The sequence below is a fragment of the Sparus aurata genome, chromosome 23 (genome assembly GCF_900880675.1).
Source record: "Sparus aurata chromosome 23, fSpaAur1.1, whole genome shotgun sequence".
Lineage (NCBI taxonomy): Eukaryota > Metazoa > Chordata > Actinopteri > Spariformes > Sparidae > Sparus > Sparus aurata.
In genome coordinates, this window is record NC_044209.1 from 10,551,519 (window position 1) to 10,576,339 (window position 24,821).

The window sequence follows — 24,821 nt, forward strand, 5'->3', positions numbered from 1 at the left end:
ATTCACCAATGAATGTGTAAATGTTAGAAAAAAAAAATATATATATATAATAGTAGTAATATTTGTGTAGAAAAAGAGGCACAGGGTGGACACACTGCATAAGACGCTAACATTAGCAGAGCAGCAGCAGCAGCAGCACTGGTCTGTGTGGGCAGAGCAACACAATAAACTATGGACTACAATGTTAACTACTATGCAAGCATACTTACATTGTAAGAGTGTAATGGTGCAGTTTGGAAGATACAACAAAGATGTTTTACAATGACCAATACATATTCGACAAACTTAGAACAAACTACTGCATGATAGGTTGTGGGTTCATTATGGGCTGTTACCCTGGAGGTCTCTGCATTCTGAGGCTGACGAGATGTAAACAAATAACATAATTACAGAACAATTTACTTGAGCGACGGTCAAGATTCGAAAACGCTGGTTAATTTACTAAAATGTCTCATCTCAGTGGAATATTCTTTTAGTTTGAAAACTAAGCTTCTTTCTGGCAATGCTGTTTACAACAAGAACGTTAGCTGCAGTTATGAAGCTGTTCAGACAGTGTATGAAACACTCAGAGAACATACAGAGGCACTCAAACATGAAGTAAAGTTCGCCTGGGGAACTGAGTAGCTTATCTGCATCATTTAATCATATATTTGTGTCATTATGTAACAAAAAACGAAAAAAGAGGAGAGAAAAAGTTTAACAGCTCATCAACCAAATAAAGCTACCAAGTAATTTTGTCATTCTTAAAATTAAATAATATTAGAGTCTTTGGGTTCAGCTACATCAATCAGATACTGAACTTCCATAAATTCTCATCTGCACAGGTCAAACTTTTACCTGCTCTGCTTCAGTAGAGCAAAGGTGAAAGTGATTGTCAAAACAAAAGAATGCGTCACCCTGAGCCATGGAATCAGGAATGTAACTGCACCGTATGATGCAGGTCTGAGTAGTTTAACAGGCTCTCTGGAGGACAGAATGTGATTATTTACATTCACAAAGAACAGAACACAAACAGCCATTCTATATGACCCTGTGGTAGAGGAAGCACAGGGACACTCAATCGCTCGTGTGTCTACTCCTTATATTATACCAACAGCTCGACTGACACCGCTGGAAACTATTTTGGTTTATGTGGTGTGTGGGTGTGTGTGTGTGTGTGTGTGTGTGTGTGTATATATATATACGTGGCTATACCATAGTTACACCCACAACTCGATGTGTAAAGGACATATGTGTGTGATGTACAGCGCAGATATACTGCGTTAACAACACCTCTGTGCTATAAAGAGCTGGTCCACTCAATACAGTTATTCCGCTGTCTGCTCTGACTTTAAAATGTGGCGTCTGTGCTTCTCCATGTGTGTGTTTATGCATGCTGTGTGAGCGCTACCTGTGGGGCTCTGGGCTGATATAGTGCTCGCAGTAACAGAGTCACATCTTCCTGTGCTCCCACTCCCACTGGAGGGAGGTGAGGGGGAGGAGAGGGGCGAGGGACTGTGCTGCGACACGCAGTGAGCCACTGCGAAACCTGGAGATGGCGCACATGGACACAGACACACACGCAGAGAGACACACCCATGTGTTACCATTTCATTTGGCCCATATCTACCCCCCCTTCCAGGTGATGAGTGAGCCCTTTTAAGTGTTTTTTCAACTATTAACGTACAAGAAAACACGCAATTAAGTTACAAGTCTGGATTACGTGCGGCACACAGTATATACACATAAATGCATTTTATTTCTTGTTCTTATGTGTTCTTGAATGTGCTTAATTTTGAGAGAAAGATCAGCTCAAAAGGTTTTCACAGGTCCCGTTTTCTGCTAATTTTCAGCTGCATTCTTTTATTTAAATGTTTACATGTTTTAATGCTCAAAAACTTTATTTTTCTCATACATCTAGTCCACTGCTGCAGCACCTCTATTCATCTCTTCTCTTTTCTTTTAGGCCCTCCTTCTGAAAAGCCCAGCCTGCCATGATTGGTCAGCTTTCACAGGTCTGTTCAGGCACCACTAACTGAGTTTCTGCACCATCTCTGCTGGTATTTTTGCAAACATGGCTGTGCTGAGGACGGCGGCTGTATATTTCTGACATCATCCACTAATCCAGACAACTTGTTTGAAAGCACAGTTTCTGAAAATGGGCTGAGAACATTTCTCTGTGGATTGAGCATGTACATTTATTTATATCCCACCTGCTTTATAGTCTAAAAAAAACTTACTTTTTTACAAAATTGGACTTTTACCTAAAGCACACAACACATACACAGTACTCAGTGTCACTATGAAGGCCAACACAAGCACCGTGTTTATCTAAACATATTTGATAAATATTGTCTCTAATAGAAGCTTGTAGTCACACTGATAAAGCTAAAGGATTTCAGGACCTTCAGATTTTAAACGTATTTCCCCTTGCTGAGTCAAACAAAGCGTCCTATTCAGAACTGCAGCAGGTAATATAAACCTGTGGGTAAGAGTCTAGCAGGAACAGACACAGGGAAAAAAAGTTAACCACACTTCAGGTAAAACTATATTGTATGGTATTTCGTTATACAGAAAATGCATGAATTTCAAAATCGGAAGCAAAGATCAGGGGAGTTTTCAGTTGTATTCTCAGGAGTTCTATTTCTGGACAAAACCTCTGATCGAAGTCTCCTGATAGACACAAGTCTGACTCACTGTTACACTTCCACACTGAAGATCAAATCACAAAACCAGTTTCCACTGATATAGACCACAATTTGGTCTGAGGGTCACACAGCTTTCTGAAACGTATCTTTTAAAAGATTTAAAAAATGGTTACAATTACAATGACCTGTTCCCTTATTGACTTTTATTATATTTCTCATAAAGTATCCAGTGTTTGTCAACCAGGAGTTTTGTGATGGTTCTATGATCATTCATGTCTAGATTTAAAGCAGAGAGAGAAGCATAAACAGAAGAGAGTGTATTTCTCTGAACTAGTGTGCAGGCTGAAGCAGTATGTGTAGGCAGTGGACTCTGGTCACCTGGTACTTTATCCACAGAGGCGAAGACTGATCTATTGGCGGTGGGGTCGTTGGGCGCCCGTCTCGACTGCTCGTAGAACCGGAAAGGCAGGCCGCTGGGTGAAGCGTTGGCTGTCTGGCCGAAACCCAACACCTCCGTTGCGCTGGGCTGCACGGGGAGGTCCAACAGAGCTGCGTACAGAGTGAAGTGGAGAGTGTGAGAGGGAGACAAACACAACACCACCACAGAATCAAACTTTGAATTTAGTGCTTTTCTGTGATCTCACATTGAAGTCCAAAACTTTCATAGAGCAACTCTGACAGTGAGAAATATTTACATTCGTATTTGTCCTGACTATGATTGCCTAAAAAATGTGTTTGTACGTGCAACAGTTTTTCTGATGGCAGCCGTTATTTTGACAGGACTCACATCCTCCTCGACGTTAAAATGTTGCTAGTTCAGCAAATATCATGTCAGTGCCTTTGCGTGCAATTCTAAAGAATGACACCATCTGGAGGGGAAGTACAAGTGGCTGATGGGTAAATCCATACGTCTGGCAGTGAATGCACATAAAGAAGAACCAGCTATTTCGGTCAGTTGATGATATAGCAATATTTTAGAAGTTATAAATGTGTGAATAAGTGAATAATAAGATTTAAAGGACAAGAGAGGGAGGACATTGTCTGATTCAGAGAAATGACGCTCTAAATAAAGAGATTAGTCCACACTTCTGTCGGGGAGTAGTTTCACGATGAGTAATAATAAATAAATAAATAGATTTTCCCTATTTTATAATTCTTTGAATCTAAGGGGGCTTGATCATTTTGTGGAAGACTTCCTAAAGATGAGGTAAAAGCAGTGCTAGCTGCTCAGTGATGAATACTTCTGTTTTAAACAGTTTTAGTCATTGCTTTCTGTTCAACATTTCATGTGATTTCTTGTAAAAACTACTGTAACTATACTTTCAAAGTAGCTTCTGAAACACTTTCAGCCACTGGGGGTAAAAGGCCGGTCACCCTGCTCTTCTGTGCAAAAGAGAAATGGGTCATTTTGACCAATAAAGTGTGGACTGGAGCCTTAAGGCTTTCTGTTCCCCTCACCTGCAATCCTCTGCATCTTCATGCGTCGGGCCTGGATGCGACCTTTCGCCAGCCTCTGCTTGGCGATGATGCAGCGGATGTGGTCGGCGAAGATGAAGTTGGCCTGCAGGATGGGCAGGGGCTTGGCGTGGGGGTTGGAGCTGGGCTTGTGGATGACGATGTTCAGTGCTCTGCTGTCGTCCTCAACGCCAGATACCTGCATGTCCTGTTGAGAGAGGGAACAAAGAGTGGGTTAGAGAGACTTAACAGCAAGGGGCAGAGACAGAGAGAGGTGAAGCGAGAGGAGGAAAAGCAGTGAGAATGCAACAGAAAAAATGAATAAGAAGAAAACAGTGGGAAAAAGATGAGACAAAACTAACAAAAAAATATATTCTTTTAAAATTTGAGGATAATTGAATGAGACAACCAAATGGATGCAAAGTGAGTGAAGACAGATAAATCAGACAGAATCAGATCAGAGAAATAAGACCCTAAATTCACACCAGGGTGAGGTGCTGTTAGCTACAGCTTAAACTAAACAGTGAAAAAATTGTACTCAACTGAAACTAAATAAAAACAATACCCTGTCAGAAAAACTAAAACTAAACACTGACAGAATTGTCTCTACAAAATAAATATGAACAAAAATGTATAACGAATTGTTTTTTGTTCTTTTGCAATGAGGTATAAAAGCTTAATTTATTGTTTATTTAACAAAAAAAAAAATTTTGTATAAATAAACTAAAGTTTAAGCCTGTTTGTGCTCCACATATTGAGAACATACAAATATTTAAAACAGAAGCTTCAATAGTGCATGTTCTAGATTTGCATCTGGAGCGAAGTAAACAGAAGCAAGAAAGCTGCTGAATTCTTGAGACAGATAATATGATTTGCATCTCAACATTACATATTCAACACTTGGGAAACAGGTGGATTCATGTGTTCTGTTGCTTTAGAATCAGGGTAATTACAGTAAACTAAAACTGAAACTAAAACAAAGATAAGCAGTTGAACATTTGGCAGAACCAAAACAAAACAGGACCTTTTCAAAAACCCTTTCAAATACATCTGAGAATTCAGAAATATTATAACTTTGGTTCACACCCAAAGATGGCTGACAGGTTTAAGGTAAACAGAAAAATAAAGGGCACATTAAATTTCAGAGTCATAGTATGCAGGAAACACATTATAATGATACAGTTAAGGTATACATAGCATAATGCATATAGTCTGCAATTCTAAAAAAAAAAAATATGCAATATAATTTTAACTTCTCAGGCCATGGTGACAATGCAGAATACACTGAGACCACAACACAGCATGACCAAACATGCCTATACGCATTAACATACCAAGGAGGGATGGGTAAATAAGTTATTGTATGCCCTCTCTCATGGTATATTTCTAGCATTTTTTCACTGGGAAATGATATGAAGGGCACAGGAAACAACAGGAATAAACACCTGATAAAAGAAGAAGGGAAAATAACAATAGAAGAGAAAGAGGAAGGAAAACAAGGTACAAGAAAACTAAGAAAGAGAAAAACAAGGAATTGCACAAAGAAAGACGAAACACCAATGTAGGCTATAAGAAACAGTGAAGCCTGGATGAATCGTCGCCAATAACAGAGAAAGGAAATTAAAAAAACAAAGCATGTGTGGGAGGAAGAAAGGCAGAGGGAAGTATAAAAAACAATTGATTTTAATGACTGAACATTTTTAGCACAGAGGACAGCCACACAGACATGATCACAACACTTTTCTCTTACTTGCAGAAGTCCGGCAAACTTAACGACACCCCATCCGAGACGTTTGGTTTCCGGTTCCACCAGACTCATCTGGTACACATCTACGGCGAGGAATCTCTGGGCCTGGCCGCCATCTTTACTGACCACCATACAGGCTATGAGATCACTGTTATCTAAAAGAGATAGACAGAAATGACAATGTCAACACACCGTTGAAACATTCAAGTCCAGGTTTGACTGAATAGGTGTCACAGGTCCATTTGTGACCTTAAGGAAACATAGTATCACCTGTTAGGACCAAATGTTCTGCATTGAAACATGAGATATTCAGTTAGTGATGTAAGCAATGTAAAAAATTAGTCTTGTTGGCTTATCCTCTAATGGAAGCGGACCACAGACGCAAGCTGCTCCATCGAGGCTGTAAGAACAGTGGTGCTTTGAGCTAAATGCTAACACCTGTATGCTATCATGTTCAAAATAACACTGTTAACATGTTGTTGTTTACCAAGTATAATGTTTATGATGTTCACTGTCTTCATGTAGCATGTTACAACGTATAGGCGGGGATCTTGAAGTTATATTTAATACCTTTTTAGACCTTGGTTTCCATACAGTTCTAACCAGTGACATCAGCTACACTATTTAACGTGCATTAACGATATTGAGATAATATAATAATATACCTGAGCAGACTGTATCGAGTATCACACTTTTGAAAGAGGTTTTTTGTTTTTAACTGTAAAGTCAAACAACTAGCGAGTGACCCCCATGTGCATCAGTCCGTCTTCCACTGAGCAACAACTTACATAACATGTTTCAGTGCAAAATACATCCATGTTGTGAAATACATCCGTATTGTGCAATATCCCTTTTAATCTGCTGTGCAGTAACATCTATTCTGTGAAATTCTTTTTTCCACATCACTACATTTATTGCTGTGGATCACAGTTTTATTTATCCAACAACTGCATTCAAAATACTGCAACAATTCAAGTGTAACAACACAAATATTCAAATGAATATCGCATTGTATTTATTTATGTTCTTATTCTAGATTTTATTCTAGTATTCTGTTGTTTTCTACCTTTATTCGGCTATAGATGTTTGTATAATGAGGTTGTTATTGGTCCTGTGAATTTTTATATACAGATGTTTTATATCAATATTTGTGTCTTCCTTTACTGCACTGATCAGGAGTAGCACTCCTAATTTCTTTGTATTCTGCAAAATGAAAATACAAGCCTTCTGTTATTTTCCAACAGGCTCTACGATAGACATGTCCACTTTACTGATGCAATAATGTAAAACACTTATTGGACACACAGTAGTGGTAGTACAGAGTCCTGCAGACATGGAACGACCATCACTTTCTTACTGCTCAACAGCATTTAGATTAAGCAGAACAGAATTTCTTTTACTGCATGGAGTCCTAATATTAAGAATACTGTGGTTGTGCATTTATAAAGACATAATGAGTGGTGGTGTGAAGCACTGTGCAATGTGTTCTAATTGTCACTGTTACATATGAATGAATCTGTACAGTTTTTATGACAAAGTTGCTGATAAAAACAATGAATCTTCAGCAAACACAAGTTGGTGGATGTTACAGATTATGGCTTAGCCCTACTGCACACAAACTGACTGGCGACAAAATTCACACTCATTCACTGTCCAGGGGAATCGGCTGTTTCACTGCATATATCATGCTGGGGTACATGGCAAGCTGGCAGCTTGACGGAGGCCTCTGCGCAAAGTTTGAAGCCGAAGCGCCAATACATTTCTGAACTGCGTATGTACAACCAATAAACCTAAAAAAGATGGAAGGGTCATCATGTCACCAAATCTTGCTTTGGTGCCCGACTATGGTGACAAATGTATTGAAGTCCATGGGACATACATGGAGAACCTCTCCAAAACCCAACATATCTACGGTATACAACTTCTGTCACTTTTCAAATGATTGACAGGGCAGATCATATTGTGACCAAACAGGGCTAGTCCGACAGATTATCGCTGATAAATCCTCAGTTAATCTGCATACAGGAGCTCTTCCTACACAAAGGCAAAGAACATGCAGCGCATTGATCGTAAAAAAACAAAAAAAGTCTTCTGAAGTTAATCGACATAGATGTGTTGGGTTTTAGTGTGTTTCTGCATGCATCTCATAGACTTCAATACATCTGTCACCACAACAACCCTTCCTTCTGTTTTTAGGGGTTCTTTCGGTTCAACCAGAAAATACCAATGTTAAAATAATGATCGATTCGATTATTAACTGGGATCCAGTTAATAATCGAACCGGCAATGCAAGGGGCGAAGGTGACTTTGGGGCCACACCCACACACACAGTTAATTATGGTTACATAACTGGAACATTTAATGAGTCATACAAACCACATAGAATGACAATGCTATAGCTTCTACAGCCCACTTCTGTTTTATGTGACGAATGAAAACAATGATTCATCTTCTTGAGAAAAACCTTGGCGCAACACCCAACATGGCTACTGTCGTTACTGGTTGTAAAATCTGGTAAAATGTATAAGATAAACAAAAACTGACAACCAACATTGTGACGAAAGAATGGAAAGAAGAGTTGGGAATGCAAATAACAAATTAAGAATCGAAACAGGTGTTTAATAAAATTCACAAATCTACCAATCCGCTTGGAAACAGTGTTGTTTTCGTCAACAAAATAATTTAGTTGACGCCCCTTTTTTTCCTGACGATAACGGGACGTGACGAGATAAACATGGCTCTTTGATGACTAAAACATGACGCGACGTGTGTGAGTTTTCGTTGACGAGACGAGAATGGACGTAAATGTTAGTGGGTGGTCTGTCAGACGTTCAAAATGCATGACATTTCTGCTGTCTTCATTGTCTGCTTGTGGTTGTAGCAGCAAGCTAGGAACGGTCGCTACTTTCAAATTAAAAGCCCCCTGCTAAGAACCCAGTTCTAAACTCCAATGGGGTGCAATGTAAAGCTCTTATTTTGAAGACAAATTCGGTGTCACTGTTCACTGCCTAACTTCAAGCTTCAGGTCACCTCACATGTTTACGCCTACCCCCAGTTATATGGACGTATTTTAAATATAATCCATAAGTATTGGAGAGTGCTGTTGGACAGAAACCTTTTATCTCCATTTTTCAACTTTTCAACTTTTTTTCCAACATATTTCAACTGTTTTTTTCATGAATTGATGTCCTACTTCATCATACAAAAGTGTCACACATAAGTTGTGAAAATTGCAGATCTACAAGTTCAACACATTGCAACACATTGTGAGCTTGTAGATCTTATGTATTTATTGACCTAAATTAATTTGTTAAAAGACTATACTTCTTCTTTTGTTTTTTTAACTACAAGTGACTAGACTTTGCACTTTCTGCAATGCAAAGAGCTTCATGGAAACCCATTCCATGAAGCTCTCGACACATTGTTCTTGAGCTAATCTGAAGGCCACATGGAAGTGGTTGGAACACCTGTATTTCACTTATTTGGATGGGTGAGTAAATACCTTTGACAGTATAGTGTATATGGGAATATGTACATGGTATATACAATACAGACCCACAGAGATAAGTGAATGTACTTATTATATTAATATATCACCTACAAGAACCTGACAGTTACAACTCAATTATCTTAGACAGCATAACCTCCTTAACCTATTTCTATTTTTTCTTTTTCCCCCTTTGTTCCTTTTAATACTGTAGATTTGTGCGTTACTTAATCATTTATTTATTTGTTTCCACCCCAGCTTTGACTATTGTGTCCACACACACATATTGATACAGCAGCGACAGACTGATATAACACTTGAAAGGACAAAGAAGTCCACATTTCTCCCACACGTCTAGGGCGATGACAAACAATAAGCCTACACATGATCAGCTTAACTGCAGTGTAGTGCTGCAAAGCAAACATGAAATGTGGAACCAATGCTGACCTGATTTGACACAACTGGTTTTGGTTTAAAAGATCACCCACCCTCACTGGCTCTAAATGTAAACTAGTAACACCACACTGACGTACAGCCCCTGATAAACTTCTCTGTCTCTTGTCTCACTCATGTCTCTTCCACTGTAAAACATTCTTGCTCTCTGGTTCCTTGATTTCTATTCTCAAGAATTCTGACCAACTCATCATTAGACTGTTGTGACTAATGGGGTGCATTACGAATTGACTAGATCCATTTCCTCAAGCAACCTTGTGTTAGTATGTTTGCTCTGGCGGAACATATTATTTTTTCCCCAATTTTTGGTGTTTTTCTTGAGGTCAGACAGCTGTTGATGCACCCACAGTGGCCTGTAGTTTCAATCATACACTTCTGGTAATGACTTTCTCTGTAGCCAACATTAATAGACACACGGGGGTTGCCAGGAGCTCGGTTTTACCCACTGACATGCTGAACGGTGAAAAGCACCTGCAGCTGGAGAGGTAGTCCCCGATTTACTATGGTAGCAACCAGGCTAACAGACAAATGGTCAGATACATGAGGGGAAGTTTGATGGTTTGAATCCCCGGACCAGCTGGGAAAGAACCCTCCCACCCCCAATTTCTACTTAACTTCTGATTACAGAGGTCAAGCTGCTCAGTCAAAAATGTAATTCAATAGATGACAAGTCAACTCTATCCAGTAGCATTTTTGGAATTACAGTTTCAACCTCTGACCTTGTTTTGAAAGTACTTTCAAACAGGGAAGCACCTTTCTATGAAAAATTTAGTTTCATGAGGTACAGCATGTTTCCGAGTATACACTCCTGATTTCAGAAGAAGGACATTCAGAAGAAAAGAAATATTGGTGATTAAGCAACTATAATAATTGGTTCCGTGTCTGAAGGATGTACTAATGTGACATGTGATGACATCAAGCCAGTTTCGCCATGATTAATCATTCAGCAGACGTGCTGCTGATGCTATTTATTGCCCAAGTTCTTCAGAAGTGTGGTTCTTTTCATCAGTTGTTGTTTTTTTTTGTTGAATAACATCCTACCAGACAGTGCGGTGCACAGCTCCCAGACTCAACTCTTTGTATAACACCTGTCCTACAAGCACTCATTTGAGCTATCAAGCGTCCCTAATTATCCCGCCAGGCTGCATAAACTATACTGAAGGTAGACAATAGTGTGACTGTACTCACTCGTGCTGATCAAATCAAGTGACTCAAGTTTAGTTTCCAGCCTCATATCTCCTCTAGAGAAAACTGGTCACACTCGAGTGCGTTCTTTAGAAATATACCCCAAAATACTCAGGTTCTTTAGAATTTACTTTTCCAACAACGATTTTTCACTTCCAAATACCTACAAGAACCATAAACAAGGCAAAAACAAGAAACTAAAAAGTCTAACAAGGGAATCACCTGTTTTTGAAGCCTCACTAAATAAGTCCATGATCTAAATCAATCACAAAATATGAAACTCCACTCCTGCACTCCACATCCAACTGCAAAACTTCCATGTTAAACACTATCAACATGAATTCATGTCTTGGCATGCTCCTGTTAGTCAGGACAAGGTCCAACTTCCTGTTGTGAGAAATGCAACACGGTCTTAAACTCGCAAGACCATCTCTGCAACCACAAGAAAACTACTCCACCCAGACAACGTACAGGTACAGACATCAGGAAATGTTCTGTGATTCAACCAGTTACCAGAGGTTGTGACGATATGGAGGTGATGGCAGCCTAATGGTCAGAAAATTAGTTTCTGTGGTTGGAAGATTGCAGGTTGACCTTCCCAAAGCCACGAGGAAAAACCCTCCAACTTGCCACACTTACCTTGTAAGAGTGTGTTCTTAGTCAGTCACCTTGTTTAAATGAAAGTGACACTGACAGAAAACCTGACCACGGAATTGTTTGTTTTTAAACTTTACATGGATGGAGTTTAATAAAAGACAGACTATCTTACTTACTAAAAGATACTCAAAGAAGAGATTGATTCAAATGAACTTTTCAAGAGATAAAAACTTACTGGAACGAAGGTCAAACCTGATATGATAGCTCTTATAGGCTATCTTTACCCAAATCTGCCACAGCCTCTTTCAACAGACATTTGGAATCCTGAAAACAGTCACAGTTTCAACCACGAGATGGATTTGAAAGCGAGGCTGGCAGGGAGACATTTGGTTTCGACAGGTGTGTTTCCATCTATCTGTCGAAGGATTTCTTGAGATCACCCACCCTCAACCCAAAAGAGGGGAATAAAGAGAACTTTAGGGTGCGTTTTCATCACCAGGCTTTGGGAAAGATGAAAGTAGAGCTTTACCACATAAATACAGTCATCACAAGAGAGGAAAGTCTTTCAAAACCAGGTCAGCTGCAGATATCAGATTAGCTGTTCCACACAAAAACGAGTGGAATACAGACACTTAACAGATCTCAACAGGAGATAACAAATCCAATCAGAAAGCATGAAGGATCTGAGGGAACACTGCTGCATCACTGCTTTGATCCGTTCAGGTTAACATTATTAATAATTCAGCAAAAGTGTTTCCAAAAAGCCCCGAAACTGCAGCTCAGTCATCACAGATGATATGATAACTCTTAAAGGCTGCGACTACCTAACTCTGCCACAGCCGGTACAGTCATCACTGCTAAGTAAACAACTCAGTGGAATTTACAATGAACTCTTCTCTTCATCAGTTCTTCTAAGAAGTGATTTTAAATGGTACACCAACGCCATCTGAATAATCTGAAATCATAAATAAGATAAAAAAAAAAAAAAAAAAAAAAAAAAACGGTGCAAGTTATATTAGATTTTACAGAAAGTTTCTTAAATTGTCATCCTTGCAGTCATGTTACTGATGAATACAGTAGATGAAGGATATAAAAATAACAGAACTGGTGCAAATACAGAGTGACGGAGTGAAAGACTGACAGAGGAGAAGAAAACAGATTGAACAGATTGAGGAGAAAGGCTTTTCTTGGCTTGCATCATAAGATACAATTCATAGATACTGTATGATTTACTATCTGATCTGGGGAATATGTGGTGAAATAATATCTCTCTCTCTCTCTGAGACGTTCTGCTTATTAAGGTAAACTTGAAATGAAAAACAGAATAGGCTCATTTCAAATGAGATGTAGACTCCCTGTCTATCTCCAATACCAATTTTACACAAAAATTAGCACAAATATGCAAGTTTAAAAAAAAAAACAAAAAAACTGAGTAAACCTACTAAGAATAAGCGTTGGACTTTTTCACATCGCCTGGAGACGGGTCTGTCTCAGTCTGTTTTTTTGTAACGTCATTACCAACATGCTGTGAAAAAAGGGATAGTACCGGATGTTATACCTCATCAAACTTGATCCAAAAGATGTTAAAACATTTGTAATGCCTTACTCACTAAAATTCTGTATAAGACAGATCTCGTTTCTTACTCAACTTCATTAAGCGTTGCACATGCACAGTTACGATCAGGCAGTGAGAGCACATTACAATGCTGCATAAATACCAATTACACCCATTCACATTGAAGACAAAAGCCAGATGTTAGCGAGTGTTAGTGGGTTTTTTTGTCCAGTATGAAAGGGGTTTAGCTGAAGTAGCCATGAGTGAACTGCTATGGCCTATATTGTATTGTTTCCTTTATTATCATTACGTTGTATACCATCGTAATAAACAAATTAACACTAATATAAAGATGTCATCTGCGCATGGATTTCCATTTTCTATACCCGCTCATCGAGTGCAGGGTCACTGGCTGATGTATCTAACCTGCATGCTTTTGGATGTGATCTGCTAATCATATTACTGTAACTTAACTCCACAGAGACTCAGTGGAAGACAATGAGGCCGCTTATTCCATCTTGCTCTTGGGTGGTCACCAGTACTTGGCAGAGTCACACTATAACTAGGTGGAATTAAATAACAGTGTTATGATTTAAAGCACATTAAGTGGAGGTTGTGCGTCCAACATCTGTTCCAAGACAACGTTATCTGGAGTTCTCAGGAAACAGTCAAGTTTTATATTTTCCCTGAGCCCGGAGATGTTTTGTGGACAGAAAACCTTTATTTCAGTCTTGTGAAGATTTAATGATTCGGACAGCAGGCCAAACAAAGACATCCTTTGCTGCTGCTCTACATTACCCCGCTGAATGCAATTTAAGCATATATAGCATATGCTATATACTGAACATATAGACTTTGGCTACACAAGCAATCCTCGCTAGTACAATGAATTAAGTTTTGGTCGCCTCGTGAGATTTGTTGATAATATTATGGAAATAAAACTGAAAAATCCAATGTGTGTAAAACTGATTCTAAAATACCTTACCATATAATACCATACCTAAAAACTCTCACGCTTCAACAACAAGTTACACTTAGGTTGGTAGCTGAGATGCAGCTTGGCTTCAGTTACTGGGAATCAGAGTGCTGTGAGGTTGTGATGGTTACACAGACGCATTTACACATCTGTTGAGCGTAGTTACGACTTCAGCAACTTAAAACGCATGCAAGAAAAAAAAAAAGAAGCTGTACAGATTTGCAAATTTTGTGCACTGTGTGTGAAGGCGCCATCGCTCCTGTTCACATTACGGTGCAACCGTACTTGTGATATCCTGCAAGGCAAAAACTAACCACGTGAAAGTTTCCATCACATCTACACACCTGTGTACAGTAGGAGAACTCTGCACAGGTTATCTCAGTGTGTGGGAAGCTGCGTGCATACATGCTGTGTGTGAGTCTGTACGCTCGTCTCTGCATCGTTGTGGTCGTCAATGTTTGCATGTGCATGTATCTAGGCATTATAAATAATCTGCAGATATTTATCCTACAGATTGACTGAGGGTCTTTGCACCAGATTGCACATTAAAGATGTGGTCGCAGTTGTAAGAATTTTCTCTTGCTCTTGCGCTGTGATCTTCTTTCCTTCTCTTGTGTTAGATTCTACTTTTATTGCACTAATTTGACTTGAATTTAGTCTTTCATGTTGTCCATGTCCAAACTTTTGGACTAAATCAGACTAAGAGTAAAAATTATAAATAAAAAAAGCACATGAGCGTTCTTGCAACATGTGGTTGCGTCATATACAGCAAGCCCCTGCCTGTGTGTGTGTGTGTGTGTGTGTGTGTGTGTGTGTGTGTGTGTGTGTATGTGTGTCTCTGTGTCTCTTACTGAGGTCTAACACGTCATCTGTCTTTATGAGGTCTTCAGGTCTGGTCAGAGGCAACTGCGTCTCAGGTTCTCCCTGAAGCTGAAGCGATAAGGACCTCAGCATGAAGAACACACGGATCGCCTGCGGACAGAGCGGTTAGAGTTGTTATGCTCAACCTTCCTGCCTGAAGCCAACAGCTACAGCATACCAGTGACAATACAAAACAATGACAATCCTACAAGAAACAGGCGTTGACATCAATCATACAATGTTTGTATCCCTGTTAGAATAAGGCCATTATGTTTCATCTTTATCTGAACTTTGGAGTGCTGCCATTCCGGAGATTGTAGCAAAACTTGTTGTTTTTGGCAGAGCTTCAAACCAAAAGTATGTAACACAAGGTAAACCTCCACTTTAGTATTACAGTGATATTACACGGGTATTTTAGAATGTCAGCTATTGTTTAGCCTGCCAAGAGACATGTTTTGTACTTTGACATATCATTGTGAAGTAAATGGATGTAGGACAATAACAGCAACAGCGTTTATATTGGTTCCCTACAAGAATAATGTCTCCAAGAAAAAAAGGAAGGTTAACCAGCGATTAGTTTATACTATAGATTAAATGACTCCTGTGTTGTATTATTTGTGACTCTCAGGAAAGCAGAAACAATCCGGTAGTATATATATACTGCTTTCCTAATACATACATACATACATACATATATATATACACACATATACATATACACATATATATATATATATATACACATATATATATATACGTATATACACACATATATATATACGTGTTATATATATACACATCCTAATCCAACAACATGAGAGCCCCTGACTTCAGCTTCAACTGTTACATGCAATGTAGACTGAGCTTGTGTTTGGACGCACCCTGCGCGTCTTCTCCACGTCCCCACAGGGCAGTCTTTTAACGAAATCGATACCCGTCAGGGGGGTACCGGTGGGTGGCAGCAGCACTGAGGCATCCATCATCAGATACTCCACATTCAGCGGTTTACTCTGCAAATGTACACACGTCAGACAGACATAAGCAACACCACAAATACATCAGGCAAGTCATGTTTCATTTATCAGGGAGAAAAAAAAACCAAATGTGACAATGGAGGCAGACTAACCGTCATGCTCCTGTACTCATCTTCAAACATGTCCAGAAAGATCTCCTCGCCCTGTGATGACATCACAACATATGAAAGATGTTAAAGATGAGCCAGAGAATGTGTGGACAAAACATTTGTCGTGAATTCTAATATGGGTGGACAATCATATTGAGTTTCTGCGCCTTTTGACATGAAAAAGTTCCCCCAAAAATCATATTTATACTTATTTTGATAATTCTATATCATAATCATTCACCTTAATGTCCTATTATGGACAGAAATATGTTAAATGCACCCTTTAACATCTTTATCAATCGATTTAAGATGATATTTAACAAGTAACAGTTGCGTCCTGATTTGCCCAGAAGGCCTCCCTCAGGTTTTTTCCTTCTGTTTACCACTTAGTCATGTCACATGTTGTTATCATATACTCAGCTGACTCATCTGTGTGTGCAAGTCTGTGAATGCTGATTGTAAAAACACTGTATGTAGGTAAACACACTTGCACGACACTATACTAAAGGTATCTTTTGTTTTGATAATGTTCATGTTCTTTTTGTATGTGTTTCTGGTCATATGTCTGGACCGTGGCAGCTTCCCAGTCGAACCACATTCTTCTACAGTTACATGCAGTCAAACAGTGACCAATCAGCAGGACTGTTTTTTATCCGGGCGCATCAAACTGTTGCAGGCCACCAGTGCAAATCGTGCTCCTCTGCTGTGTTTCAGCACGGCACACACATAAATGATAATTGCAGTGGGAAAGGAATTCTTAAACGACAGCCCATCAACTAAATGCACCAAAACAGGAAACACTGGGCAGATAAGACAAGCTGTTTGGACATGAACAGATGAACTTCTAAGCGTATGGGACAGAGATTGCGATGATGTTCATACTTCTCATCAGTTCATCGTGTTCATCTAACCATGAACATCCAGGCTAATTTTATCAATCCAGAACATTTTGTTTTGACTGCTCAACACCTCAATTCTGAAAGTGTTCTTTTATTGCTGAAGACAGCGCTAAATTAAACTGCAATCATGTGGTTTGAAAAAACAAAACTGTCAATGTTTTCTTATTTCAGATACATTTTATGTCATTATCTGATATAAATAAACATTCATCCCTCAGACTCATCATTCAAATTTTTGTCCCAAAGGAAGCAGCTACTAATTTTTTGACCATGCCACTGTGGTCCCAATGAATATTAATATTTATAGGGTAAATATTTGAAAGGAAATATCAATTAAAGAAGGTTTTGAAAATTATTTAAAACTTCCATCTTAACCTGCTGGAAGCACCAGATGCTCAGAGTCAGCACATTGATCACAATGGTATTTTCCTGAATGCTGAAATGTAACTTTTTTTTTGCCTTAATAGTCAGCCAAAGCATACTCTTGTGACCAGTTCCAAAACTGACTTCCAAAGAAACTCAAACAGAAAGAGAAAGCATCAACTGCTCTGAAAGCATTTGACTTATGTGCGTGACCTTATAGTTTACATAGGAATCACTTTCAGTTTAAACCATTACCTCTTCTAGGAAATGCTATTATTTATTATCAGTGGATACACTCACACGAACAAACACACAGACAAACAGATGAGGACTTGATGGTACTGTGGCTTGTGGTTCAGCTTTTGTTGTAACATGATTCACAAGAAGAACTGGTTCGAACACCAGATCAACTGTTTGTCTGTTTGGCTCTTTGTCTTTTGTTTTTCCTCTCTTTTCTCATTCTCCCCAAGTCACTGGTTTTCTGTCGGTTTGTCCGTCTCTGTCTGAGCAGCCAGAATAATCCTGCACAACTGAAATCCTTTTGTATTAGAGCAGTCAGCACATTCCTAACTAGTTTACATCAGTGTAACCTCTCTTCATGTTATATACCGCACGTGTGTGGGTAGATGGGAGAGAAGAACTTATTTTCGGAGGTTAGTGGTGCATGCGTGTGCTGGTGTGTGTTACTGTGTGCACTTACTTTGTAGAATCTCCTCAGTAAGTGCAAGCTTTCTTCTCTAGCACCCTGCAAAAAACAAAACAAAGAGGTGTTAACGTCTAGAAAGAAAAAAAAACGGCCAACTTTAGTCCCCTATACATTTCTAGACGAGAGGAGACAAAGCAGAAGAATGATGTGTAATGTACCGATTGATACACTTTCCTACATAAAAAGAACACAACCTACAACTATTGTCATGACTCCATGTCAGTTCAATCAAATCATTCATAGCACAAACACTAAAACAGATTTTAGGTTAATCTACACAGGCCTTTGCTCTCCAACAAGCTTCACTTGCTCAAATCTTTTCAAAGTACTTTCTACCACCTTAAAATGTGGTCTGGGGACCCCCAGCATTCTGTGGGGGTTCCAGGGGGTCCCCAGCAAAACAGGAAATGTATGTTCTGGCATTGGGTGACTCATGGTTGGAATGACAGAGACAAAATATGAGTCATTTCATCATGGGTTGTACACACTTTCAGCGATAAAACATCTAAAAGGAAAGATCTTATCAAGGGGTGTCTGTGGACTAATTTGTATCAGGGGTCTCTTGAGAAGCTTGAAAACCACTGTTCTACTTTATACGTATACACAGTACACAGCACAGTATCAGTACAGAGTGTTTGTGTTTTGGCTTTTTAAGGTTCTTTCAAGAGCTGAAGATCATTTGGAAACCACGTTTAAACTGGAACCAATTCCATGTAATGATGAATCATGTTTTATTTTCTTTCAACCTTTTTTTTTAACACTTCTGCAGTTCACTGTGTTGGAAAATTACTAACCAACTATGATGACATTTTCATGGTAATTTTTAAGAAAAGCTGCTGCAAAATCAGACATTTTGGGGCACAAAATCCCAAAACAACTTGTGACATAGTAGAGCACTTGACAAAAAAACAATTTTATACAAAATTAGTTTGAATTTAAAATTATTCATGTGGTTGTAAAATGTTCCAGGGGACCAAAACGTTTAAGGCACATTCTCATTACATCTTCTGCCTCCCAGCTGTTCCTGAAAAAGCATGACAATAGTGAATTATATTCATGTGAACTACCAGTGAATCCCACACTTATCAGAAACCAGATACAGTAAGATGTAGCACAACTGTTAAATAACCAATGTTCTTCCTGCAGGGACACACGACTGAAAGAAGTTTAAGATATGATAATCCTACAACAATGTGAAGTCTTATGACATACTTATGTGAAATAAACACAACTCAGAAATGTCTGTCTGTTTTCCTGTCAGAGATTAGTAACATGAGGAGTCAGCCGTTTCCTCCATAGCAGGGTGGAGAGGGCAAGTCACTGGCATCTTAACATAATAACATAATTTTTTTTTGTGTTTGTTTTCTGGCACGCTGCCTCTGTTGGATAGCACAAATAAGAGTGCCAGATTGCATTAGTTGACCAAATATTAAGCAAAATGAACAGTAACAAATCTTGGAAAAAACCTTTTCATTAGCATTTCAGCCAAAGGAGCACTGAACCAATTCTTCAAGCAGAACCCATCCGTTTTAAGTTATGTTAAAATAACTGATATCAGTACCAACGGAAACCTGCAGTCCTGCTTGGAGAATTTACAGTAAAATGACCATGCTCTGATTGTAATCCAATTTTAGTATCAGGTGAGACCGTGATTTTGTTCAAAGATATGATCTTTGCACTTTTAGAGGGCCTTTAACACCCTGCAGCACTAGTAGCACTTTCTTGTGTTTTCTTGCAGCACTGTAGCACTTTCTTGTGTTTTCTTGCAGCACTGTAGCACTTTCTTGTGTTTTTATGTATTGTTTTTATGTATTATTTTATTGCTTTCATGTAGAGCACTTTGGGTACCGTCTGGCTATTGTAAAGGGCTATACAAATAAAATTTGATTGATCTTGAACAAAAGAAAAAAAAAATCACAGTCAAACAGTAGGACAACTACTTCTTCTAAGTGAAGAATAAAAAGAAGAAGAAAAGACGGCGAGGCAAGGAGGAATACCCTGAAGTGAGTACAGAGGAAGTCAAACACTTCCCAGAAGAACTGGGGAGCAGGAGGGAGAGGGAGTGAATGAGGAGGTGATCACAGTTAAGGGGGTGTGATGTAAGGTCTAGACACTTAAAAGGAAGAGGAGGAAAGGGATGATCCCACTTATCATCATTCCTAAACCATCGATCATTAATAATGTGCTCAAACACGCCTTGTTCATAACCACAATTTAGTACTCATCGAGAAACTGCAGCTACGGATTCTGACGAAGTTGTGAAATCAATTATATAGTATGAGTTGTTTCTACTGCTCTGCTCTGACCCTCGGATCCCTGGAACTCCTTGGGTGTGTGTGATATGTTGATATATGTTCTATGAGAGTAGCATGTACATATTTGTGTGTGCTGTACCTCCAGGCAGGCCAGATGAACGTCTTTGATTATACAGTGGTTTCCAGACAGCACTGACTGCTTTAACAACAGGCAGCTCAGCTCCAGTGTAGCTAGACGCACTTTTCCATCTGCGCACACACACGAGAGAAGAAACATTAATAAGAAATGAGGACATGTACATGTACATCATCTCAGATGAAAAAGACTGGCACTCTTTCAAACTGGAATTCGACCAGGGCCTGTTATTGTTATGATCAAGGACAGCTGATGGAGTGTCACTTAGGGGTGTGCCAAAATATCGATACTACAATATATCGCGATATTTCGTCTTGAGGTACGTTATCGATATACTGGTGCCAAATATCGATATTTAAAAATGTAAAAAAAAAAAAATAATAATAATAATATATTTTTTTTTTTGGCCCACCACCACCCCTCTTCAGAGGACAGCTTTATCTTTATTCAAACATAGGTATACAACCAAATAAAATTTTAAAAATGGTTTAAGTAGCTCTGAAACCCACACATATAGATATTTAATGATAGTTGTAGTCAGTGTGTGTGTTAAGAAGAGACACTGTGCAATATACTCTTTGTTTACTTGGCTGTCATTCATGTGAAATTGATTGACAATGTTTTGTAATTCCTGCGAAATGGATTCAGTGCAGTCAATAAATTCTGAATTTCTTCAGTGACACAGATATCGTGATGTATCGTGGATGAAATTTCTTGCAATATGTCGATTATCGCAGAATCGCTGTATCGTGATATTATCGTTATCAAGAGCAAAATATTGTGATGGTATTGTATCGCGAGGTACCTGGTGATACCCAGCCCTACAATTAATTCAATGGTTTTATTGTCGTATTCACTCACAAGGTGTCACCAAAATCACACTGTCCCTTTTAAAATCTTTCAGAAAATGATGTAAGTGTATCGAATCGTATCGAATCGTATCGTTGGCTGAATATCGTGATATATATCATATCGTGAGCTGAATATCGTATATCGTATCGTATCGTGAGATTAGTGTATTGCTACAGCCCTAGTGTCTATGTGTGTGTTACCTGGCTGTGCTGCCTGGCTCATAACTCTGATCAGTCTCTCTGCCAGCACCAGGCTGTAAGAGCTCTTCTCCTGGTCGGGAACTGGCAACTGCAGACGTTCCAGAAGATCTCGGTTTATACCTACAGACAGGTCAACAGACAGGAGAGAGGTGAATGATGATTTCTGAATCAATTAATCTGCTGATTATTTTAATGATTAATCAACTGATTATTTAATCTATAAAAAGTTGTAAATTAAAAAAAAGAAAAGATTTCAGTGAAGATTTCAAATAGCTTTTTTTGTCCAACCAACAGTTAAGGAACCACACACTATTATACATTTACTATCAAATGTGGCCATTGGGATTCTATGGATCATGATAACTTTGCACTTATTATAGAGCATTATAGAGTTATTTTCTGTTATTAAGCCTGCTCTTACTGATAAAAAAGGGGTGGACAAAATGATTAATAATGCATAGTAGGCACGAACATCTAATTATCATTGAGCGCAGGTCCCTGATCAATAAAAGGTGAAAACAGCTTCCTGGAGCTACAGTGTGTGAACAGTGTTTTGTATGTTTATCATGTGGGCAAAATAATAGATAACCCTCCTCTGTATAAGGAAATACAATTCAGCGATACAAGAAACCATATCCTCCAACAAGTTAAACACTTTTGACAAACACTGAACATTATCACCTTTGTGGAGGTTGGATTTCTTGCAGGACTCTTGTATGTTCCGAATTATCTTTAGCTTGGTGAACCTAAATAACTGGCAATTGAAAATACATTGGAACACATTTGTTCAGATGTGAATTAGGAATTCAAGAGCATTCTGTCTGAAGTGTTTTTGGAAATGTGCACAGTCTCTACCTCCAGTATGGGTACCGCTGATTTTAATTTACCTTGTGTATCTACAATGAGCTACAGCAACCAAATGAATGAGAGGAAGGCCAACCTTTGCTGTGTGAGACAGCATAAAGCAGACAGAGGACAAACAGTGCATGGTAGTCATCGGTGGTGCAGTCGAGAGCACTGTACACCATGTCTAAGAACGGCCTGCAGAGAGACAGTACATCATTAGTCCATAGACACGTCCTCTTTAATTCATTATTTCCAATTCTAGACCAATCTAATAACGCTCCAGTCTGTTGAGATATGGGTGTGCATGTACCTGCTCCTCTGTGTGTGTGTTCTGGTGGCTGCAGCAGTCTTCTCCTCATCAGTGATGTTCTGCTCAGTTAGCTCGGACACCTTACACTTCTCCATCACCACCATCTCTATCTCTGTGTGCGCACACACACACACACATTCTTTTTTGCTTACCTACATAAATGTCCATCAACGTGACATTTCTATTTTCAGTGCATAAGAATCACATTCACGTCACACAGCCTAAACACAAACACACAGCATAGCTATCAGAAAAATGTCACCAGTGATCATGAATGTACATTCTGACATGCTTCCTTCTCACACTTGTGTGGTTCAAAGAAACAATGAAATGCGTTAAAGCAGGAGAGGTGGGCCAATCTTTCCTTCTTCAAATTGATTAGAAAACAACATTTGTATTTTTCAATGCATAAAATGTACCGTTTGTTCGAAACACATCAAATACAAGATACATTACAGCCAATGCGGTACAGCATGTCACTTAAGTTACCATGTATTCTTCAAGAAGTTTCTCCTTTTAGCACTGCTCTTATCAATCACTTAAATAGGGTTGGTGTTGTTTTTCTGCCCCAAAAGGTTCATGTGTCATTTTGAAACGGTTTCTCTGCAGCCCACGATGCCATTAGTTTTACACCCCATGCTGTAGCCCTGCACAAAGACTCCCTGCAAAAAGAGTCGATTCAGTCAAAGTAGAGAAGGAAACAGTTCAGATGAGTGAGATGGTCAGACATTTAGATTTCACACACACACACACACACACAGAGCAGGAGTGAGAGACAGGCGGAGAGGTGAGGAGCATAGGATGGATGGTGTGTCACCGTGGAAATGGACAGGCCGCTGCCATGGAGACTGTGTTGGACATGTGACCAGAGGTGCCAAACAGGGGAAGCAGCAGAAAGACAGAGGCCTCATCTCAAAACTAGCCAAAGATCGTATTTTTAGTCTCAGCTTTGAGCCCTCTTTTGTTCTTTGACATCTGTTGCTATTAACACTTTTCTGGAATCAAGAGGCATTAAAAGGTCATTCTGGTGATTTTAAACCTGGGCCTTATTTTACTCATTTTGGCGTTTAAATGACTTACAGGTGCAGAAAGTTTTGGAATTAGGACAGCTCTTAAATATCCCTCTAATGACTAAGACCACACAGTAATACAAACAAACTAAATGATCAAACAAGCAACTCCTGTGTGCTGCGAGCTAAAATGACTGTTTTTGTCAGTGGAGTCTGGTGTCTTAAGACAGAGCAGTATAACAGCTGTTTCTAGTTCAACAAAAATGATCTTACTCTTGAACAAAAAGGTTTATCTTTGTATGAATCATTTCCATAATGTTGTCTGATACTAAGAATAAAAACATGAGACTGTCTGCAAAAACAAGCACTTTACAAGTGGATGTATGAGTGCAGATACATTGCAGCCATCACTGCTCCATTCCTGGCTGCTGGCTGAGGCAATCTACGGGATCAACCCCAAAACCTTCTGTACCTATTGGTCATTAAGACACCAAAATACGAAAACAATATATAAAGTCCAGGTTAAAAAATACAGGAATTACCTTATAACTTGAGTGCTTAAGAGGCTGCACATTTTAATCTGAATTTGAGTAAATGCATGGAGATGACTGTAGCAGTTATGTGCACATTAAATTAAGGGCACATTTACAGTAAAGGTTACGCTGCTCAGTCTCTCTCTCTTTTCTGTTTGGAGACGAGGGCAGCTGCTGTGGTGGTTGTTGGGTAACCAGGGTGCATCATGAGACACTGTGTCCGATTGATGGGAGTAAGGAAACACTCACAAACACAGTCCTTTACTGTACAAGGTCCAGCGAGACACACACTCACCTTCCGCCGTCTCCCCACTCGCTCTGCTTCCCTTAGAACTCCCACCACCTCCTCCTCCTCCTACTCCCTCTGTACCTTTTCCCTTCTCCCTCTCTCGGCCTCCCTCCCTCTCTCCTCCTCTGCCGCTATCGTCGTCCCAGCCCTCCTCTCCTCCTCCTCCTCCTCCTCCTCCTCCTCCGCTGCCTCCTCCCCCTGCCCCAGCCCTTTCGTCGTCCTCCTCCTCGCCCAGGTTTTTGTAGTTTGGCCTCTTCTGTGTCCTCTTGCGGCCGCGGTGGCGGGACAGCTCCAGGGAGCGCTCCAGGGACTCCGGGGGCTTGGTGAACCGACGCACACCTCCTGCACTGGCCTGG

General features: G+C 39.5%; 1 protein-coding gene across 4 annotated transcripts in view; it reads right to left on the bottom strand.

Moving 5' to 3' along the window:
- Window positions 1-24,821, bottom strand: part of clec16a (C-type lectin domain containing 16A) — a 46,559-nt gene that overhangs the window by 3,722 nt on the left and 18,016 nt on the right. For 3 of the 4 annotated variants that reach the window (XM_030406686.1, XM_030406685.1, XM_030406684.1), the window contains 13 exons: window positions 24,472-24,817; window positions 22,634-22,745; window positions 22,418-22,518; window positions 21,478-21,597; window positions 20,429-20,538; window positions 18,029-18,073; window positions 16,070-16,120; window positions 15,825-15,953; window positions 14,934-15,054; window positions 5,833-5,984; window positions 4,086-4,290; window positions 3,006-3,176; window positions 1,391-1,528 (listed from right to left, as the gene is read on the bottom strand). In XM_030406686.1, the coding sequence (XP_030262546.1) occupies window positions 1,391-1,528; window positions 3,006-3,176; window positions 4,086-4,290; window positions 5,833-5,984; window positions 14,934-15,054; window positions 15,825-15,953; window positions 16,070-16,120; window positions 18,029-18,073; window positions 20,429-20,538; window positions 21,478-21,597; window positions 22,418-22,518; window positions 22,634-22,745; window positions 24,472-24,817 (1,801 nt within the window). The remainder of the gene's footprint in view (window positions 1-1,390; window positions 1,529-3,005; window positions 3,177-4,085; window positions 4,291-5,832; window positions 5,985-14,933; window positions 15,055-15,824; window positions 15,954-16,069; window positions 16,121-18,028; window positions 18,074-20,428; window positions 20,539-21,477; window positions 21,598-22,417; window positions 22,519-22,633; window positions 22,746-24,471; window positions 24,818-24,821) is intronic. The other variant, XM_030406687.1, reaches the window with a different exon arrangement.